The sequence below is a fragment of the Mytilus edulis genome, chromosome 2 (genome assembly GCF_963676685.1).
Source record: "Mytilus edulis chromosome 2, xbMytEdul2.2, whole genome shotgun sequence".
NCBI lineage: Eukaryota > Metazoa > Mollusca > Bivalvia > Mytilida > Mytilidae > Mytilus > Mytilus edulis.
The window spans coordinates 33009409-33032310 of record NC_092345.1 but is presented as its reverse complement, the minus strand read 5'-3'; the positions used below and the strand labels follow the sequence as shown (position 1 = coordinate 33032310).

Sequence of the window (22902 nt, the reverse complement as noted above, 5' to 3'; positions counted from 1 at the left end):
CTTCTCTAATGAAAGATAATATTCGCGGACATTTAAAATATTAAACGCTTAGCACAAAAAATTGAAATAAACAATATCGAATATTTCAGGTTTTATTTAACAATGGTTAATATATGGGTATTTTGCAATTATCCAATGGTTGCCATGCACTCCTGTGGTGGTGTTTTGTCATAGCACATCATCATTGTTGATATAACCGGAGGGCGACACGAGCAGCTATTACATCCACACTTCCATGACGCACCTTTTTGATACACTTTACCGCCATCTACACATGTATCTGCAATAGAACATTTAAAAAGGATCAAAAGTTTGAAAAGAAACAGAGACAATAATCCATAATCAGCATGCTAAATTTTACTGGAGGAACATCTGAAATAGAAAGTTCCATGACAATGCAAGACTGAGATTATTAAAAAAAATAATAAGAAAGTCGCAGAGTACATGTTCAATGATGTCCAACTACACGGATTGATATCGAATCAACCTGTGCAATGAATTCATTACTGGAACTTGATCTGTTGTTTATATTTTCTGTGTTGCCGCTGCCGGATATACATGATTTTGTCTCGCGTCTGCTATCGACTTCGCAGGCAAGACAACACAATCACTGTGATGTAACTAAAGATATGATTTCCGATTTTGAAAAACATATGTGTTAAATTACCTCGGTTATGTAAAAATCGGATTTTTCTTATTATCAAAAACAATCACTGTGATGTTACTAAAGATTTTCTGAAAAAGCTATTTGTAAAATCGCCTTGGTATTGCTAAAAAAAGATTTGTTTTTAATCGAACGAAATCAATGACTACGAATGAGTTTTCCGATTTGGTAAAAGCCTATTTGTAAAATCGCCTTGGTATTGCCAAAATAAGACTTTTTGTTTAATCGAACAAAAATAATGACTTCAAATGAGTTTTCCAATTTGGTTAAAGCCTATTTGTAAAATCGCCTTGGTATTGCCAAAATAAGACTTTTTGTTTAATCGAACAAAAATAATGACTTCAAATGAGTTTTCCAATTTGGTTAAAGCCTATTTGTAAAATCGCCTTGGTATTGCCAAAATAAGACTTTTTGTTTAATCGAACAAAAATAATGACTTCAAATGAGTTTTCCAATTTGGTTAAAGCCTATTTGTAAAATCGCCTTGGTATTGCCAAAATAAGACTTTTTGTTTAATCGAACAAAAATAATGACTACGAATGAGTTTTCCGATTTGGGAAAAGCCTATTTGTAAAATCGCCTTAGTATTGCCAAAATAAGACTTTTTGTTTAATCGAACAAAAATAATGACTTCAAATGAGTTTTCCAATTTGGTTAAAGCCTATTTGTAAAATCGCCTTGGTATTGCCAAAATAAGACTTTTTGTTTAATCGAACAAAAATAATGACTACGAATGAGTTTTCCGATTTGGGAAAAGCCTATTTGTAAAATCGCCTTAGTATTGCCAAAATAAGACTTTTTGTTTAATCGAACAAAAATAATGACTTCAAATGAGTTTTCCAATTTGGTTAAAGCCTATTCGCCTTGGTATTGCTTAATCGAATAATGTTGCCAAAAATGTTTTAATCGATTTTTGAGCAATGTATAATGTGTTTATCACTTATCAGAAAAGGAAACCATATTTACAAATATTTCAGTACGAATAAACAAAATCTATTGCAATTTCCGCACATTTCCTCGAAAAGTTAGTTTTCTTGTTTGAATTTTATGTTTACATAAGTTAATACATGGTCTCTATCAGAACATTATTGTACCAACCTCTACAATAAGGACAGCCACTATTTGGTTTAATAGGGTAGGAACAGTCAGTCTTGGGACAATTCCACTCAACGCAGTACTTATTTGTGTCATTTATCACGGAATGACACGTTCTATCATACCGGGCACCCTTTGGAATGGCTGGAATAGTTTCACCCGCTTTATAAATAACACATCCTCTACTCTGTCCACCTACAGTCCCTAGACCTGCGTGAGGAATGGATTGATTATTTCATGATATCGTTAATTTGTCCTGCATTTTCAAACAGCTTATCAAGTAAATGTAAGCATATATAAACAAGACTAATTACCATATCTAATTTTCAAAGACGATGTAAGGCTCTTTAACATTGACATAAGCTAATGAAGGATATAATATAAAAAAAAATGTGAGTGTGTTGCTAACTTATATTGTAACCACACGTTTACATCACTTGTACGGGTTTTGTTTAACTCTGCTCAACTCAAAATCAAATTATGTGTATTGATAAGTGGGCTATCTTGATCTAGATTTTTTTTATGATAAACAGTCGTCCCATCAGCTCGTTTTCATTACTTGACGTTTTGACTTAATGTTGATTCACATGAATGGTAGTGCAAGCAAATCTTTGTTGTTTAACGTAAATTTCATTTTCTTAACGGATTATGAGAATTGAACATCTTTAAACGAAAACCAGAATTTCAGACTAAGATTATATTCAAATTGAATTTCAAATGTATGAACTGTTTTAATGAAAGTAAATTAAAGGCAACTTACAGTGTATTATAGTATATACAAATTAGTGAATATCAACTATCCAATGTAACTAGACAATAGAGCTAATGTACAAGACACTCTTAGGTTGAGATTTGATAAAATTTTTTTTTAGTAAAAACACTTGACTTCATATTTAAAATCGATAATTGCAATGCATCAAATAATGCTATTCGGCTAATGAAAATGACAACATGCAAAAATGTCACTAAGCGTAATATCAATTGGTTTCAATGTTGTTTTTCAAAACATCTCTATAACTTTTGAAAGAGGGACAAAAGATACCAAAGGGACACTCAAACTCATAAATCTAAAACAAACTGACAACGCCATGTCTAAAAATGAAAAAAAAACAAACAAACAACAGCACACATGACACAACATAGAAAACTAAAGAATAAACAACACGAACCCCACCAAAAACTAGGGGAGATCTCAGGTGCTCCTGAAGGGTAAGCAGATCCTGCTCCACATTTGGCACCCGTCGTGTTGCTTATGTGATAACAAATCCGGTAAATAGTCTAATTCGGTAGGTCACATTCATGAAATAGAAGGGGATTGTAGTTACGACGTAAGGAAACTAATAATATCGATAACCTTCAAAAGCGGTTCCAAAGTAAAAATAACAGACTTACCAAACAAGAAGCAAACAAATATGATCTTCATTTTCCTTTTTCTTGCTTTCCTTTTTGTCTAAAACATAAGTACACACATTTAAGTTCGTTATGTGATAACGGAATGCACTACCTATACAAATACGATTTTTTTTATTTATTCAAGTCAAATGATTTACCAAGTCTGGGACTTGAATTTCAATTATATTACAAATTACATTACCTAAACGTATATTAATCAAACCAGGTATTTGTTCAACATATGCGATGCAGTAAATATGTTCTGTACAAGTTTGTGTACTTGTTTAAATATGTGTTTTATCATGAGAAAGTTTGTAACTTTTGTATTCACTGCTTGTATTATAGTGCTTTCAATGTAATTTTGATCGCTTACGGGTGTAGACCTTATTTTAGGTAGATAAGTCTCTGAATCAGTGATGCGTTTGTAAAAGTCAAGTTTCATCAATATATTTAAAGCATACATGAAACAGATTGGTAATAATCTATGTAACCTAGAAGCTTAGAATATATTTTAGAAAATGGTTGACACAAACTTACTGATAATTTTAAAAGTTATTTCCCTTAACTTAGGTGTACCTCCTAAATATTGATGGACATTTAATACTTTGTTATATGCAGTAAAAATTACTTTCTCTTGTATACAATACTTTATAATTATACGCAAAGCAAATAATTTAATATTTTGAGTGTAAAAAGAACGATCTTAAATCAAAAACGTACCGTTATAGGATATTCATCAGATTTTATCCTTTACTAGCCTCTGAAATATTTTTTTGTAACTGTAATGCAGATTACGTTTGTTATGTTGACGCTATTGACTTTTAATGGGACAAAAAAACGTTTTTCTATCACACAAGCAGGTCCCGTAATATATAAAGGAATCTCTTTATAGTTACCTTCAACAGGAACGCTCAAAACCAAACAAACATTCCAAATTTAAAATGAATAAATGAATGAAACGTAATATGATCATTAACAAATCAAAACTCCTGGTTGGGTGGTGGTTCGCGTTGCTAAATCTTTAGTTTTTTTTATTGTGTTTTGAAATCTATTGTTTGTCTTTGGTCCACTTATTATTATTTTTTTTGCAATGGCACAGTCAGGTTTTTTTCGAATGAATCTTAATGTCATTTTGTTCAGTATGAATGGTTTATTTGTCTTATGTTCAAATAAAGGGGCAGCAATTTCATAATTTCAAAACTACACCTGATCCTGACTTCAGCTGAAAAATTCAACATACCCTTAATTGCATATGAGAGCGTTCTGTTTCCCTGAAGTTAGATAGTAATAAAACAGGTACTTCTGAACTAAACAACAGGGTAAATGAGCCCTCCTAATACAATTTCATATACTTCTTTATTATTTATAGAAATTTTCAACAAGGGTTCTCCAGTCCAGAAGCTTTCATTTGATATCAAAACTACCTAAATATTGACATCTATGCATAGATTCATTTTTTCTGAAATACGTACTACCTTCTTGTATGTACACCTTGGGGTTCGATTCGGACGAAGGAGGATTTTACACTGTTGTTTTCATTTTGTTTACTCTTGTTTTTAAAGATTGACTTCATTTGTACTTTATCGAGAACTCGTATACCAGATACGGTATGTACTGTCTAAAAAAAAATCATTTAAGTTGGCGGCTTTGTCAAATTTATCGTAGTTTGACTACTAGTGTGACGTTTTACAGTTGGTAACTAGATATAATATGAAAGAAGAAAATAAAAAGAGTTCAAGATGAAATTAAAAACAGCTCCTTTTTTTAGGAAAGGCGCAACAATTATGCCATGCTGTAAGGGAAGCCGGACCAAAGCACAGATGTATGGTTTAATTGATTGATGCAATTAACTTTTTACTTGGTAGTTCCAATTCACTATCATTTAAAGCCTTGCTCTTGAATACACATAAAGAAATACATGATCCAAGCTGTGCTCCAATATTGTATTAGCAACAATAAAATATAAAACTTTTACTTACATGTTACTATTAGCTGAAGATGGTTATACTACTTTTACCTCTCTATTACGTAACTATATGTTTTCTTATATAATAATATTTTTTAATCCTTGTTTGAAAAAAAGACAAACTAGTTGTGTAACCACAAAATGATTAACGAATCTGACGTTTCATGTATGTGTTTTGTCCTTGTTTTATAAACAAACAAATTAGTCAAGAAACCACATAATTATTAACGTAACTCACGTTTTCCGTATTAAGTATTTTACAATTAGAAAAAAAAACAAGTAAATGTAGATGGAGTTTTTATTTTGGTCGTGTTTTTTCATCTTCTCAAACTTGCATCCTTATATCAGTGATAAACATTTTATTCACCTTACCACATATAAAATAAAAGAGTGTGTTTGGTTTACATCAAACTTTGTACACTTGGTAAGGATCTAAACCTTGTGTGCGGAATAAAAGATGTAATTTCATTTATTATCTCGTTATATTAATAAAGTTGAAATGTAAGAAAAGGGCAAAGTAGCTGAAAATACCCTTAGATTGATACTTGCGTCTTTGGCTTTTTGGTTGTTACGTATTGCGATCTGTGTGGTTCTTTTTTCGTAATTTTGTCTTCTATATAAATCAGGACTTGTTTTTCAAATATTTTACATTTTGTCTTTTGGGGATCTCTTGTAGCTTACTTTAGGTGTATGTATGTAGCCCAATGTTAGGGGTCTACAGTTGCTTACATCTTCGTCGTATGAGGCCTTTTTCAACTGATTTTTGTATTTGTTTCTTATGTTGTTTCAAGTCCGGAGCATGGGGTGTAGTGGTTGTCGTTGGTTCATGTCCGTCAATTTTGTTTTATTAAATAACCCAACTGGTGATGGCTACCGTAAAATTAACTTGTCTTGCTATGTGTATCTCTAATGGAAGTTAAAATTCACAGTAAAAGCATACAATAGATTTGAAATGACATGAATAAAAAATACGAACATTCCAAATGTTTTATCTTTTATTGTACAATAGTTTATCTCCGGGTATTATGTTGTTAGTTAATGCATTCAGTTGGTGGGGTTTTCAAATAACACATCATCAACGTAGAAAACTGACATGTACATGTATTACAGCCATCGTCACATTTGAACGATACACCTTCCTGATACACTCTACCTCCATTTACACATGTACCTGCGATGAAAAATATTCAATGCATCAGAATATTAATAAATTTTAAAACATCATTCTTAATAAACGTATTACTGAAAGAAAAAGAAGAAGGCATACCAGAGCCAATATTAAAAGACAACAACAAAAACAAGCAATAACGGTGGTAAACTTTCTTTTTATACTACACGTCAAAGTAATACAACATTGATCAACTCCGAACGTCATAACAATAAACTAAGCAATGCACATCGAACATCACACTGGTATATCATTGATGCACATCGAACATCACACTGGTATATCATTGATGCACATCGAACAACACACTGGTATATCATTGATGCACATCGAACATCACACTGGTATATCATTGATGCACATCGAACATCACACTGGTATATCATTGATGCACAATGAACATCACATTAATATACCATTGATGTATACTGAACGTCACACCTATACAATATTGATTCACCCTGGACGTCAAACGAACACACTTATCAATGTACATTAGAGATCACACTGATACAATATTGATGTACACTGAATGTCACAATGAAACACAATTTATTTAAATTCATACACCATTGATGCACACTAAACGTCATCATGATATACTGGTGATTGTATTGACCTTCATACCGGTACACGATCAATGCCGCTGAACATAATAATGGTCCACATCGTGAAAATACACTGGACACCACAATGATAGAGCACTACAACTGAACGACACACTAATACGACAGTGACGCTATGAATACTAACTAATCTTGACCGCAAACCGACCTATACAATTAAAATCATTCTTTGCAACAAATGAAGTTTATCTTGTACTAAGAGTACTAGTACTTAAGAAATTTGCTTAACAAGTTGATTATAATCAGTACAAATTGATAGTGGACGCGGTTCAGGTTAACGCTCTTCTACGGTTAAATACATATTTTGAAACGTTAAAAAAGTTTTCATATTAACTATTGAATGTTATGTGAAATAATTTCCTAATAACACAAACTATGCCAAATTCATAGCAATGACTCGCCAATGCCAATAAGAATTAAGATAACGGGCATATTACAAACGACATATGTAAACAAAATATGGCAATGTATGGATAAAACAGATCTTATACAGTATGATAATATTGCTCACAATTGCCGTCATCGGATTAACATACGTATGTCTCACATTCTATCGACCTTTGCTAAGGAATATCTGAGATATAACGACGAAGAACAAGCTATCGAAAGCAGGTAATCAAAGAACACTTTCGAAATTAATTTCCGGTTATTTCCCTTAATAATACGTGTTTATGTTCTTTTCTTATGTTGATATTATAGAACAACGTAGTCTCCCTCATCAGAACATATTTGTAGTTACCTTTACAGTGAGGACATCCAGTCTCTGGTATAATGGGATCAGAACAGTCAGTTGGGGGACATTCCCATTCAATGCAGTAATTATTTTGGTCAGTCATCACGGAATGGCACGTTCTACCTAATCGAGAACCCTTTGGAATGGCGGGTATAGTTTCACTCGGTGTATAAACAACACATCTTCTACTAATCACACCAGCAATCCCTATGCCTGCATGATGATAAAAACGTTGTCATGATGTCATTCGCTCTTTGTGTATTTTCAAACAGCTAATTCAGACAATGCAATCTTCTATGGAAAGAAGATAATTTACATATATGTATATAATTTGAAAAACGTTTAGTGTTACAATCAGTGATTGACAAAACGTTCCTAAAGTGACGAATCTACCAAACGTTTGTGAGTTGCCTGCTGACATTGAAACTATATGTTAACGTTACCAGGATCAATTTGTAAAGATGTTTTAAAACTGAACAGTAATCAGTGCAACTATAGAAGTTGGCATCTTAAATTTGTCTGTTTTATGGGATAATCGTTTGAACGTGTGTCCTTTAATCGATTATGACTGTTTTGGTTAGTGTGGAATTGCATTGTTGGTGATGCAAGACTATCTGGTGACGTTATAATTTTTTCTTTGGTTTTTATCTTGTGAATGGATTTTGGGGATTTGATCATTTGTAAACTAAAACGGCGACTTTATCTTTGAAATTTAATTCAATTAATGAATTGAAATCTATATATTATATCATTATAGTGTCTATCTGGTCTAGAATATAGATGATGCACAAGAAAATCTCTTATGTTATATTCTTGATAATTCTGTATGATAAAAAACAGAACAAAAAGGATAAATATGTAAGATCGAGAGAATATGTGCCAAATATTATTAGAAAAAAACTGGCAAAATTCGTAGTTTTATTGCTAAGCATGGTATTATTATTTAATGTAAACCTTTGTCTATTAAAATCAGTATTGTCTACAATCATTATAAACGATTTCAAATTATAAAAACAAAACTTACCAAACACTAAGCAAATAAGTAAGGTATTCATTTTCCTTTTATTCTTGTCCTCTAAGTCTAAAACGTAAATATATAATGTACGCAGGTGTTGTTCTACTGAAATCAGTATCTCTAGAAAGACAAAAATGTCCTAGATAGTTGACAGTATAGATAACAAACACACATTCTGAATATTTACAGTATGATGTTATAAAAATATCTTTGTAATCTAACAACGCATAATTTTTCGTCGTTGTAAAATGGCGACACAGTAATAACCAAATAAAAATAAAACATCGATGCCACTAACTATACAAAATTGATGTATAGTATCTGATTTCTGTTTTAGAAGTTTCAAAACTCGAATGAATTCGTGATGGATTCAGAAAAAAATGGTACCGTTAATGTTACTACAGCTAGGTGCAAAATCGCATATAATGATTTTTCACAGTTGAATAGCATAACGTTTTAACAGAATTAAGACCATTTTATGTCTAGCATATTTAGAAAAAATGCAAAGTGTTTTCTACACATGTTTGTTTATAGTATATTGTATCGTTTAGCTATTCATAATGTATATAATTGCCCATTAACTTCCTTGAAAAAGCTACTATTGCAAATCATTTAAACTCAATGAAAAGGCCTGACTCATGATTTAGTTAGATGATGCAATTTAGTAAGTATAATGTCCTCGTGGTTCAGTTCTGACTTTCATGAAATATTGCGGGATTTTATTACATTTTGATTTTACAACTTTTTCATAAGCCAAGGCAGTAATAATGTTTGAGATGCATTAGAACAGGAAAAGCGGCTCTTTGTGGGGTTTTTTTCAATGTCAATTTATAAACAGCGAAATTGACGTAGTTTTCCACATAGGTTAAGATACATGTATATTAACGTGGATGGTGAGCTGTAAACCAACTAATATATACATCTGTGTTCAACATAGATTTATCCGAAACACTTCATGATTTTCATGATGTTGTTTCTAAAGCAAAAGCATCACCTTATAGTAGATTTATATTTTAAAAAAGTTTACAAAAATATATGACAAAGCCCATGTACTGTCCCTTGTTCTGCAGTACTATGCATTGATCTCTAAGCAGGGGTTTGTTCTCAACGAGACTTTCGATCTATTATCAAACTTTCCTAACTACCTTTCCAGTCTGTACCAGTCGGACATGAACAATACTCATGCATGTAGGTAATTATCGTTAAAAGTGAGACATTAACGTATATAGTTATCAACAAATATTCCACTTAATATGAATCAATAAAAAAAATTAAAAATGACGATGTTTAATAATCTGAGTTACATGATTAAATCTAACAAAATATAACCATAACACCATTTCTCTGTCTGCTTTATCTATTTTCTGACTAAGTTTTTCGCTTTCCTCTGAATTACCTATTGTGACGACATGAAAACGGTGACCATGCCTGATGGCGTCACATACTAGAAAGAACACATACATTTGAATATCATTCAAAAGGAAGGACTGCATATCTTTTAAAAATCATTAGTGAAACTGCTTTGACTACTACATTTTGTGCAAACCGATACGTATTCACTATCGGCAGTGAAATTTTAAATATATACAAACAATATCAGAAGGCCTCAGTGATGTCATAAAACTGCATGCACCTGTGTGGAATTTTCTTTGTGCAATGCAAAAGTGACAAATGAGAACATGTGTCCCTATCACAGTAGAAGAGTTGGATCGAAGGACCATCATAAATAAACTCATCATAGATACCAGGACTAAAGTTAGTATATACGCTAGACGCGCGTTTCGTCCACAAAAGACTCATCAGTGACACATACTGTGTTACATAATTTTGAAAAGTTACATGGATTGCTCATTTTGGTCTGCTGTTGTCGTTATTGCCTTTATGTACTTGTAGTTGGAGATTTGATTCAGGGGAAATAACTTTTGGTGCACATACAATGTATTGATTGTTGTTTGATTTACGCCGCATTAGCACAAAAAGGCTATATCGCGGCGAGTCACATACAATGTAGGTGAAGTGTCAGAATAATTAAGCAATCTAATATTTTCTTGTTTTTAAATCATTAGTTATTGATTATTTTGGAAAAATTTAAATGGGGTAGGTAATAATGGAGGTTTTAAGGTATTTTGAACAATTTGCTATCGGTACGAAAAATATTTCATTTTTTTATTTTCTACATTTACGAAGAACCAGGGTCTCAAACTTGACGTAAAAATGAAATATATAAATCTAGGCTTCCTAAATAGCATCTTATACGGAATGCTAATTATGGAATTCATTATATTGCTTTTCATAATCTACAATATATATTTTAAACACATCATAAACCAAAAATTAGGTGGAAATGGCATTGGGTAATTTTAGAGGTCTCAAACATTACCAATTTTTAATTGCATTTTCGACCTTTATCGTTGAAGTATACAAATTCGTTTGTTACTATGTATATCCTCAACTGAATTATTTTTTGTAATTCCTCAGACATCTATGAACTGAAAAATCCCCCTTAGTAGGACAATTTCAAACCACCCTTCGGGACTATTTTTACAATTTTTCATGTTTTTTCTATGTAAGACAAGCACTTAAAATAAAATAATAAATTATAAGGATATGCACGAGTTTCCTCTTTGTACATGTACAAAATGGGCCAACATTCATTATCTTTGCTGTTGATACTATTGCAGTTTGTAAATTTCGTAATTCACATGGCTACAGAAGGGGTCATCAACCTTAACTTACTGCAACGAGTGTTACCTATTTACTTGTAACATTATTTACAATTTCTACTTGCTGAAGGTTGTCATTTTACTATCAGGAATTAACGTTTTAAATTGTAAAACTGACTGTCATTTAGTAATAATTTTATAATTTGAAGTATAGATCTGTCGTCTGTAAAACTGATATCATGAGTCCTTTTGGTATACGTTCAATTGTGGTCTTCTTAATATGCATCAGTTTTCGTTGACATATTCAGTAGGTTTTTTTTTTAGCTCATCAGCTTTCAACGCAAAAACAAACGAAAATAAAATTGCAGCGAAAATTTCCTTCGGTATTGGATGTTTTGTACTGACACCGATCAATCAATCTATAAAGTCAAGTACACGCATTTACAAGGTCGAACATGTGACCTATAAAATCACTGACCGACACATAACAATGTAATCCAGGTGTTAAAAGTACAAAAAATTAAATGTCAATTATATAAGTAAAGGTAAATTATTGTGTAGATTGTAGTGTGTTTTGGGGGACTTTTGATGTATTTTATTTACTGGTAGAATATTGTGAATAATTTATACGCAAACTCAATCTGTGTAATTAATATGAATGTATAACTTATGTATGGAAAAAATATAAAATAGATTTTTTTTTATAATAGAGTCCACCGTTTATCCCTGGACGTTGGATCATTGTAAACACAGGGCCCCTTGTGTATTCTTCCCTGGGTTACACAAGGAAAATTGTATTCAGGTGATTTTCAATAAATGTATTTCAAGTCTTAAAAAAAAAAAAAAAAAAAAAAAAAAAAATCTATAAAGTCAACAAGTAATAGTAACATGACTTGCAATGACAGGTGCAATATGTGGTGCAGGATCTGGTTTAGTTCGTATTGCCCATTCTTTAGTTCTCTATGTTGTGTTTTATTTACAGTTATTTGTTTTCTGATCTTTTTTTTGCCATGGCATTGTCAAATTATTTTCGACTTAGAAATTCAAATGGTATCTTTTTCAAATTTGGTATCTTTTAGCTCATAACAATTTAAATCAAGACATCAAATGTATGAAATAAATAAAAATAAAATACACAAATAAAAAAAACATGAAAATTGTGAATATTTTATCTTTTATTTTCAGCAATCATGATATTAGCGTTATGTCGTTTCTAGTTTTCACAAGCACTCTGCTGGTGGTGTATTCAAAAAGCACGCCCTCATCGATGACTGGAGACACGTGCATGTATTACATCCATCGTGACAAGGGAATGAGACCCAACACTGATGCACACTACCGCCAACTACACATGTACCTGCGTAATAAAGGTATTAAGCGAATCAGAGGTTACAATGAAATGTAATAGTTTGTATAGGTGGTGCCATATTGACTACACAAAATAAGATTGATGCATCAATGATGCAAACCGACCGTCATACTAATTCATCTTTGATTCTATATCAGTAAATTGCACTTTAATTCAATGCGACTGTGAGAAGTTGTAAGCCTAGCTATAAAACCAGGTTTAATATACCATTGTCTACCAAGTCAGGAATATGACAGTTGTTATCCAGTCGTTTGATGTGTTTGTGCTTCTGATTTTACCATTTTCCTATTATGCTAGGTTTTCCGTTTAGATTTTTCCTCGGCGTTCGGTATATTTATATATGTAATTGTAAGTGTATAATTGTTATACTCTTGTAGCATCATACGTAAGCCTAAGTTGCAGTAAATTGTCTTGTCTTGTTTTGTCTTGTGTTGGTTTTCGTGTTATTTTACTCTTAAAGTAACATTGAAACGCAAGTAATCCCCACTGAATATAACACAAATCATAGATACTGAACGTAACAACGAGACACCATTGATACAAGCTGAGCGTAACCTTTATACACAGATGATGCACACTTATTTTGATACATCATTAATCATACTGAAAGTTACATTGATACACCCTCAACTTACACTGAACGTATCACTGATACACATTTACTTACACTGAACGTTATACTGATACAACATTAACTTACACTGGTCGTACCCCTGATACGCCTTTAACTTACACTGATACACTGAACGTAATACTGGTAAACCATTGAACGTCACACTCATGCGCAATTGATGCACACTGAAAGACACACTCATACACTCATACAACATTGATATACACAGAATGTCACTCTCTTACACCATTGATGCACAATTTAGCAAGTTTTTTTTCTAATTTATCAGGAAACGAACAATATTAAATTCGAAAAAAATAAAAGAAATTTCCGGCTATTTCCTGTTAATACTATGTGTGTTTGTATTGTCTGTTTTCTTTTTAAATAAGAGAATAGCATCCATCAGAATATATTTGCACTTACCTGGACAATAAGGACAACCACTATATGGTATGACGGGATAAGTGCAATTAGCTGGAAGACAATCCCACTCAATACAGTACTTATGTGGGTCTTTAATCACGGAATGACACGTTCTACCATACCGGGTCTCTGTGGAATGGCTGGAATAGTTTCATTCGCCGTATAAACAACACATCTCCTACCAAGTACACCTGCAATTCCCAGGCCTGAGTGAGGATAAAACAATGCCATGCGGTATATAACTTACCAAGTATTTTCAAACAGAAAATGCAGCCAATTTTAGTATATATAAACAAAGCTGATTCACATCATGTAATTATTAAAAACGCCTGTTTTCTTAAACATTGATTGGTCGTAAATTCCTTAAGGATATAATATATGGTATTGCCTTCTTACATTGTAAACATACGTTAGCATTCTTTTAATGGATTTGGTTAGATTTTGTCAAACTGAACTGAGCATCTTAAAAAGCGCCAGTTTTCTTCTTTTGATATATGAAGAATAATGATGACGAAAACACTGTCATGATGTCATTATCTCGTTATGTATTTTCAAACAACTAGATCAGACAATTCAATTTTATATAAGCAACGCTAGATTATATCACAATGTGAACGGCAGTACCACTAATTTTGACATTTATACCTGATTTGTCAGCCATTTGTTTTGTTCACACATTATTGTCAATATAACGGAAGTTTGTTGTGACTGTCATACCAGTGAGAGGCTTTGCTAGCCATAAAACAAGTTTTAACCCCACAATTTCTTCATCAGAAATGCCTGTACAAAGTCAGGAATATGACAGCTGTTTTCCGATTTGAATATTCCTCGAAAAACATTTTTGTTATTTAATTTTTTACATGAATAATTTTCAAATACGTTTAGTTCTAAAATCATTGATTGGTCATCCGTTCCCAAGGTCTATATATAATCTACCAAAAGTGAGTGCATTGAAACTATGTGTTATTTAAAGTTAAGTGAATCAATTTGGTTAAACATTGTCAAAACTGACCGTCAAACAGTGCATCTATAGAGGGTTACATCTTGAATTTGTCTCTTGTTTTTTAAGCAATAACCTCTTGTCCTCGTGTTTAATAAACGATTATTACCTGTTTGGTGCATATGGAATCGCATTGTTGGAGATGCAAACATGCTTGACTGGTTATGTTTTTTGTACTTTGGGTTTTATCTTACGAATGTATATTTTGGTAAATTAAAACGGCGACTTAATCTATTTAATTACATTTTGAATGTATAAATATCAAACTCAAATAAATTGACGAAAAACCATAAAGTATATCATTAGAAGTGTCTATAAAATTAGAATATCGATGATGAATAAGAAAATTCTCGATACTTCTGTATACAAAAGGATAAATTCGTAACATCGAGAGTTACCACGTGCCAAATAGTACTAGAAGACATGCCTAATTCGTCGTTTTATTGCTGAGCATGGTATAATTTTTTAAACGGCAATATGACCCTGTGTCTTTTAAAATCAGTGTTATCTATCATCTTAAAAAACAATATAAAATTTAAAAGAACAAACTTACCAAACACGAAGCAAATAAGTAGATTATTCATTTTCCTTTATATTCCTCGCTTCTGTGTCTTAAACCTTAGTATATAATTTAAGCAGGTGCTGTTAAACTGAAAACGGTACCTCTAGAAAGACGAAAATGTCGTAACAGTATAGATAACAAGCACACATTTTGAATATATACCTTATGATGTAATACAATTATCTGTGTAATCTAATGACGCACAATTCTTCGTCGTTGTAAAATGATGACAGAGTAATACCCAAATACAAATACAACAGCGATGTCAATAACTATACGATGTTGATGTACATGTAGTATTCTGATTTCTGTGTTGAAAATTTTAAAAACGAATGAATTCGGGATGGATAAGAGTCAGGTGCAAATACTCCTATAATGCATTTTCACAGCCGAAAAGCATAAAGTCAAGGCAGAATAAAGACAATTTTGTAAACAGCCTGTTTAAAAGTTACAAAAGGCTTTTCTACAAATGTTTGTCTACTTTCTGTCATACCATTTTAACATTCATAGATATGAACACTAATACATAAGAAAATTGGGAATTATTAATTTTACTTATTCGATATTCCTGACTACTATGACGTAGTTTTAGTCTTATTGCAGGCTTGGTGTGGAATTAATTTCGTTTAAAGTCTTGTTCGTTAATCATCTAATAACGCGATAGAAAGTGCATCGACGACTATTTAGTTGAATTAATTTGTAAATAATAATGGTTATCTAAAAACGAAAGTATGAACTTTAAAATTGTACTATATTTGATAAAAATGGTAGCCTTGAATATTTGAAATAGATAATTATCAATTACAATTATATAATTTGGTCCTTTCAAAGCGATCTATTCTGTGGATTCATTATTATTCGTTTGATATCAATTTTCGTGGGTTTGTGGGTAAAGGTTAAACACGAATTCCAATGTTCAACGAATAACATATTTTGAATAGGCTATATATGTTAGCGGCAATAAGTGAAATTAGGCATTAAGCTTAAATCCTAGGCAATAAGCTAACGCCTAGGCATTAAGTTATTGCCTGAAATTTCCAGGCATTAAGCTTATTACCTGAAATTTGGTGATGATTATTCATCCTATTGCCGAACATGATTTTAGGCAATAAGTGAAATTTTTGAATTTAGGTGTTTTTAGCATGTTTAGTGATTTTTCTTGAAATAAAGTATTTTCTTAATTCTATTCCTAATATTAATATACGTTTATCTGACAAATCTTCACATTTTAGTACTTTTCTTATTTAAAACAGAATTAACTCATACTTTTTTGTGGAAGTATAAAAAAAAAAATTTAAAAAAATGATTGTATCCCATAAAAATGGGGAGATTCTATATAATCCTTATAATAATTATTTGAAAATGTTTACACTTCACTGGTCAAGCTGGTTTGAACTGGTCAAAAGTAGACAAAATTAAGATATGATTTTTTGCTCATACCATTTTATTGGATAAGTAAATTTTCTTTGTTAAAATATTTCTTAAATGCCCTCAGGCCATCTTGTCTTTTTCACTTCTTTATCTGGATTATTCGCATTTTAACACCATGTCTATTGAGGAAAAATTCCTTGAATCTTTGAGGTCTAAATTCGAATCGGGGAAAACAAGGAGCAAATACCCTAGAGTAAAGTACCATGATCTTTTGGCAAAGATTAAACTTTTGGAATCATCAAAAAAGAAATTGACAAAAGATTACTACAATTTAAGAAGGTATGACATTTTTAACATTGGTGGTTTTGAGAGGTTGATAGCTAAAGTCAGCGAGAAAGACGAGGGAAATTTCAAAATTTATGTCTTCCTAGAGGAACTCTATGGTATTTAAGAAAAGGCACATAAAGAAACAGGTCATGGCGGCAGAGATCGTATGATAAAACAACTAAATAATGGATATGCTAACATTTCACGTGATGCAATTGAATTATTTCTGTCACTTTGTGAAAATTGCAATATGAAAAAAAAACATATAGGGAAAGGAGTAGTAGTGAAACCCATTTTATCAAAAGACTTTAACAGTAGAGGACAAGTTGATTTGATGGATTTTCAATCAAACCCAGATGGAAACTATAAATTTATTATGGTATTTCAAGACCACCTTACAAAATTTTGTAACATTAAAGCCCTTACCTCAAAATGTGCATCAGAGGTGGCTTTTAATCTAATTGATATTTTTACAATTTTTGGTGCGCCCCATATACTGCAAAGTGACAATGTTCGGGAATTCACAGCTTTGGTCATATCCGAGTTAAAATTTATGTGGCCAGAACTTGTTATCGTTCATGGGAAACCGAGACATCCTCAATCACAGGGTAGCATTGAGCGATCAAATGGAGATATACATGACATGCTAACTGCATGGCTGAGGGACAATGAATCAACAAAGTGGTCAATTGGTATCAAGTTCGTCCAGATTCAAAAGAATTCAGCTCTAAACAAAGGCATTGGACGGTCCCCCTATGAAGTCTTATTTGGTAAATGTGCAACAATTGGATTAACATCAGAAACCAAAATTCCGAAAGAAATATTGATGACCTTAGAAAATGAAGAGGACTTACTTAAGCTCCAGACAGAGTCTGTAAATAATCAACCTGTAACTGAAAATAAAACAGAAAACATTGTCAATGCCTCTGATATACCAGAATCTATTGCAGAACCAAATGTGGAACCTTCTACTCCAATCACTGATGAAACGCAAAAGGTAAGTTGAAAATAGTCTCAGAAATATTAAAAAAAAAAAACAACGACTCTTTAATCCTGGAGGGAGCTTGAACTAAAGTACTTTCATGTAATATATAACAGATAAACCACAGGAATGATATTCGGAGCTTAAGAAAAAAAGAGTCTGCTTACTATGAGTTTTTGTTGAAGGCCGTATGGTTACCCATAGGTCTTATCTTATACTATTCTGTCTCTGGCGGACAGTTGTCCTATTGACAAGCATACCACATCTTCGTATTTTTAAATTGAGTGTTTGATCATTTTGAACAAAAACACTTCATTACCACACAACTGTAATTAAATTTTAAAAACTGATGTATGACCACACCAAATGATTATTTTTACCTTATTATTTATAGAAACTATTTTTCAGGATGTCTTACAGTGCTATGTATGTGAAAAGGATACATCTGGAGCTCATATATGTATTAAATGTGACAAACACATTCATGTTATATGTGGTACTACTGTAAGTGAAGAGGGATACGGTTCAAAGGTGATATGTCCAAATTGTCATTGAGGTAAGATATTTAATCAAAAGTTTGACTGCATCATTTAATATGTCATGTTTATTAAATACTAAACAGAAAGAAAACCAGTAAAAGTAAATATGTTGATATTAATGTAGGAAGGGGGTTATGGGACCAGGCCCCTCTCCCACTTAATGAAAAATCCAGAATCTGCATCTGACGAAAATCAGATGAGGATTAATGCCACAAAGACAGTTGAAAATCACCATATGCAACACGAATTCATTTCATAATTCGCAAAATGCAAATACCTAATTAATTCTACTCTCAGAAATAATTCTTTATCGATATTTTAATGAAAATAACCAAACTGCCTGCAAAAGAATTTTATTTGTTTATTTTTTCAGGTCAATGATAAGGGCAATGCTGTTGTGGCTACAAGATTTGGACAACTTCTAGGAACATTTGGAACAAATGAGATGGGAATATGTAAACAAAATTTAATTCTGGAATAGGAAATTAATTGTGAAACAACTTTAAGTGTACGTGAGGCAGCAACCCATCAGTCATTATCCGGAGGTCAAGGATTTTTCAAATGTTCTTGTAAAACTAAATATTTTTGTATAAATAAAAGTAACCTGTGCAAATGCAAGAAAAACGGGAGAAAGTGCAATAGTCGGTGCCACAGTTCAACAACTTGTGATAACAAATGATTTTAACACACATTTGTATCAAGTTTTCGTGTTTTATAAGTAATATTTGATGAGTTTTAATATAAAAACATATTTTATCTGTGATTTTATTTCCAGTAGATGACATTTTAAACTTCAGTCCTCGTAATTTTATTATGTAACAAATGTATAATTTTTATTTAATTGAATAAATGTCTTTTATTTACTCGCATTTATACTTTAGGCATTAAGCTTAAATGGATGTCTACGAGAAAACCATGCAAAATCAAAAAAAAATTATGAAAGGGGTTGTGGAATTTTCAGCTGATTTTGGGTTCCTAGTAAAGTATTAAGTACATCTAATAGTTCTATGGTTAAAAAATGACAATTTATCTCAAATTATGTGAATACAGGGCAATTCTAGTTTAGTACCAAATTTGCTGGAAAATGTTGTTGAAAATGGACATTTTTGGGTTTTTTTTATTGAATAGTTCAAAGTATTATATGACAAAAAAAATTGTTTGGCCTTAAAATTCAGACTTTCTACTAAAATAAACTGTAATTTGGATCTTATTTCAACCTTTATTTTTGTTTTTATTTTTATTGACATAATTGTGTTTTTCTTAAATTTGAAATCAGCCTGTACTGAAAATGTCCATAAAACCTCAAAAGTCACTCAAATTGAAAAAATATTTTGTTAAACGTTATGGTTCACTACAAACTAGTATTCCTTAACGGGATTTTGGTTGCAAATTGATATAAGCTTATTTGAATAAAAGATGAAAAACTGAAAAATATCGCTAAAATTATCTCCCTTTGTAAAACTCTTCACAATAAAAGGTAGATTTAGTGTCAATAACAGAAGGAGGGAAATCAACAAATGTGCAGAAGGATAGGAAATAATGATATTTTGATGAATATGATGTAGCCAAAAACTGATTTTTATTGAAAGAGTGTAACAAAGACATAGCAAACCATGTGGCAAAGACATTCCCACTGCCACTGGGATAAGTCTGATCCTGATCAGATAGTCTAGACATGACTCATGAGGCTAGACTATCACTATCATGTCTAGGTTTCAGACTCACATTTTAAAATGCATATGCTGCAAACATGGACAGGAGTTGGATTGCAGTAGACAAGAAGACAAAATGAGTTGCTGCCATCCTTTCATGACCCTTCCAAATCTAGCAACGAAAATTTCAAAGCGAACTTCAGTTTCAGTTGGTTCTGGTAAGTTTGTTATTTTTTTTTGTGGTTAGAAAAAGCAATTTGACACCATAAAAAGACCTACTGTAGAAACATCACATCTGATCAAAACATAAATATCGGAAGAAGAGCATAGACCATTTCTCTTTGGGGGAAAAAAAGGGGGGGGGGGGGGGTATTTACATAATTTTCTTGAAGCAAACACTGATTTAATTTTCATTGACATACATTTATAATGATTTAAAATTCTTCTGAAACTAAAAGATTTATGTGTTTGCCTTCTAAATTTTAATAGAAAAACTTTTTTCTCTCTCAGTCTCTCAAGAATCATGATAAAATATATATTCTATTACAAAGCCCTCCGGTATCAGGTCTGTTCGCCCTGAGTTTGTTTGACAAATTGTCAATAGAGTCCATTGACTCTGGGTTTTTTTGCTCCTAATTTAAAAATAATGGTTGCTTCAAATCCCTTTTTTTTTTAAATACAACCCATTGAAATAGAAAACATTCAGTAGATACATGTAGATATAGGAAGATGTTGTATGAGTGCGAATGAGACCACTATCCATCCAAATAACAATTTATTAAAGTAAACCATTATAGGTCAATGTACTGCCTTCAACACAGAGCCTTGGCTCACACGGAACAACAAGCTATAAACATGATAAAGGACCCCTAAATTACTAGTGTAAAAACCTTCGAACAGGAAAATCAATGGTCTAATTTATATATAAAAAAAAGGAGAAACGAGAAACACGTATAAATTACATAAACATACGAAAACTACTGTACATTTATGCTAACTAAAAAGTATGTGTGTTAACCGCACTACCCTTACCTACCTTTATTTTTATCCCTACCCTAAAGATCTTTGTGACAGGTTTTGATTAAGCACTGTTAAAGTCACAATATAGCTCCAAAAGAGTTGTGAATTTCCTGTCTTTATTCATTCCTTTACCAGTACTACATGTACATTGTACAATGCAGCTAGATTGATACAATATATGGTTCTCAATCTCAAAAAAATGTTTAACAATTATGAGCTGGTTTTTTTTCTCTCTAAAAATTGGTTACTGTGAGACTTTTTCTTTACATTTCCTTAGTGCAGGTCATGTATCACAGTTATAAACATGGAAAGAGAACTTGTACATGTCTACTTCTATCGTTAATAAAATAGAATCTGAATAGAATATGCATACAAATGTATTCCAAATTAAAGGGCCCAGAAGGGGCAACATGAGATTATAACATTACAGATTACTCAGATAAAACAAATTCAAAATAACAATACTGAAGAAATGAATTACTTGATGATGTGATTGATATCATAGCATTTATGACATTTACACAAATTAATTATCATATCTACAAAACTTTTTTTTTTCAATGAACCAATGCATTATGTTAAGCCAACTTAATGTACAATGTACATGTAGATGTAACTCACTGTACTGATCATGCAAATGTACAAATATACAATATTTTATTTCTTATCAACAGGTTAATGTTGAAGATGGAAAAGCACAAAAATAATGTTAAAATGAAAGCAGATATGATAGGAGATCACATAGGTAAATATATGATATAATTGATAAAAAAATGAATCAAACAAGTCATAACAAGAGACTACTAAATAGACAGCAAATAAGACCTGTGTTGTGGCATTATTTGTGAAATATAGTCATATATAGAAATTGGAAATTCACCAGTTACATTTATTATTGTAAAAACATGATAAATAATCAATAAATTAGATTAACCCTTCAATTTTAACAATCTGGTGAACAAAAAGTAAACATAACACACAGAACACTCAAATTATTTTTTTATGATCAATTAAGGGCCATATCAGTACAGTTTACACAACAACATTTTCATTACTCATCGTTGGAATTGTTCTCTTTATAAGAATTAAACCTAGAAAAAAATATGTTTTCTTGTCAGCTTGACACTGAGATCCTCATTTATGTATATAGTATACATGCATTTATGGTAAACCTGAAGACTACATTTGTATTTTTCATTTTTGAAAAAACACTTTTTCATTATTACAGCTATTTTCCTAATGTGTGTAGAGTAAAACTTTGGTAGGTTTGCTTGCTCTGTTTGTATAAATATTGATTCAAGCTTTGTAATTAAGGTTGATATCTTCAAACAATAACTATAGGCATATTTGAACCTTTATGGAGTACTTTTAAATTTGATTAGACGTTATGTCAATTGCAATTGTACAATATACAAACAAACCATGCAAGCTAACCGAAGTCTTAGATTTACATGCCTTAGGAAATTAGCTGTAAAATTAATTATATATTTGTTTCCAATGCTTATTGTTTTACCAATTTCAAATGTTTTGGCTTGTTTTTAAATTGGTCTATATCAGCTATAGGATCAAAAGGGTCCAAAGTTAAACTTGATTTCATAAAACAATTGAATAATTGGTGTTCTTTGATATTATGCAAAATAAAACGGTGTATTGTACTTTTTTGGGTTCAATACTTCTTATATGTTTAGATTTTTAATATTCATTTTCAAATTGCAAAAAAGA

At 31.6% G+C, this 22902-nt stretch overlaps 2 protein-coding genes and 1 long non-coding RNA gene across 3 annotated transcripts; 1 reads left to right on the top strand and 2 right to left on the bottom strand.

The window, feature by feature from the left end:
• Positions 1-78: 78 nt before the first annotated feature.
• Positions 79-5235, bottom strand: LOC139511999 (uncharacterized). Its single transcript, XR_011662135.1, has 4 exons — positions 5131-5235; positions 3152-3209; positions 1763-1969; positions 79-280 (listed from the first exon to the last, which is right to left on the bottom strand). It is a non-coding gene; the product is annotated as an uncharacterized lncRNA (long non-coding RNA).
• Positions 5236-6094: 859 nt separating this feature from the next.
• On the bottom strand, positions 6095-8821 carry LOC139511998 (kielin/chordin-like protein). Its single transcript, XM_071299293.1, has 3 exons — positions 8669-8821; positions 7651-7857; positions 6095-6288 (listed from the first exon to the last, which is right to left on the bottom strand). Exons 1-3 carry the CDS (start codon positions 8697-8699, stop codon positions 6149-6151), a joined length of 378 nt encoding a protein of 125 aa, XP_071155394.1. The 5' UTR covers positions 8700-8821; the 3' UTR covers positions 6095-6148.
• Positions 8822-17122: 8301 nt separating this feature from the next.
• LOC139510544 (KRAB-A domain-containing protein 2-like) lies at positions 17123-18573 on the top strand. Its single transcript, XM_071297110.1, has 2 exons — positions 17123-17984; positions 18378-18573. Exons 1-2 carry the CDS (start codon positions 17154-17156, stop codon positions 18522-18524), a joined length of 978 nt encoding a protein of 325 aa, XP_071153211.1. The 5' UTR covers positions 17123-17153; the 3' UTR covers positions 18525-18573.
• Positions 18574-22902: the final 4329 nt, after the last annotated feature.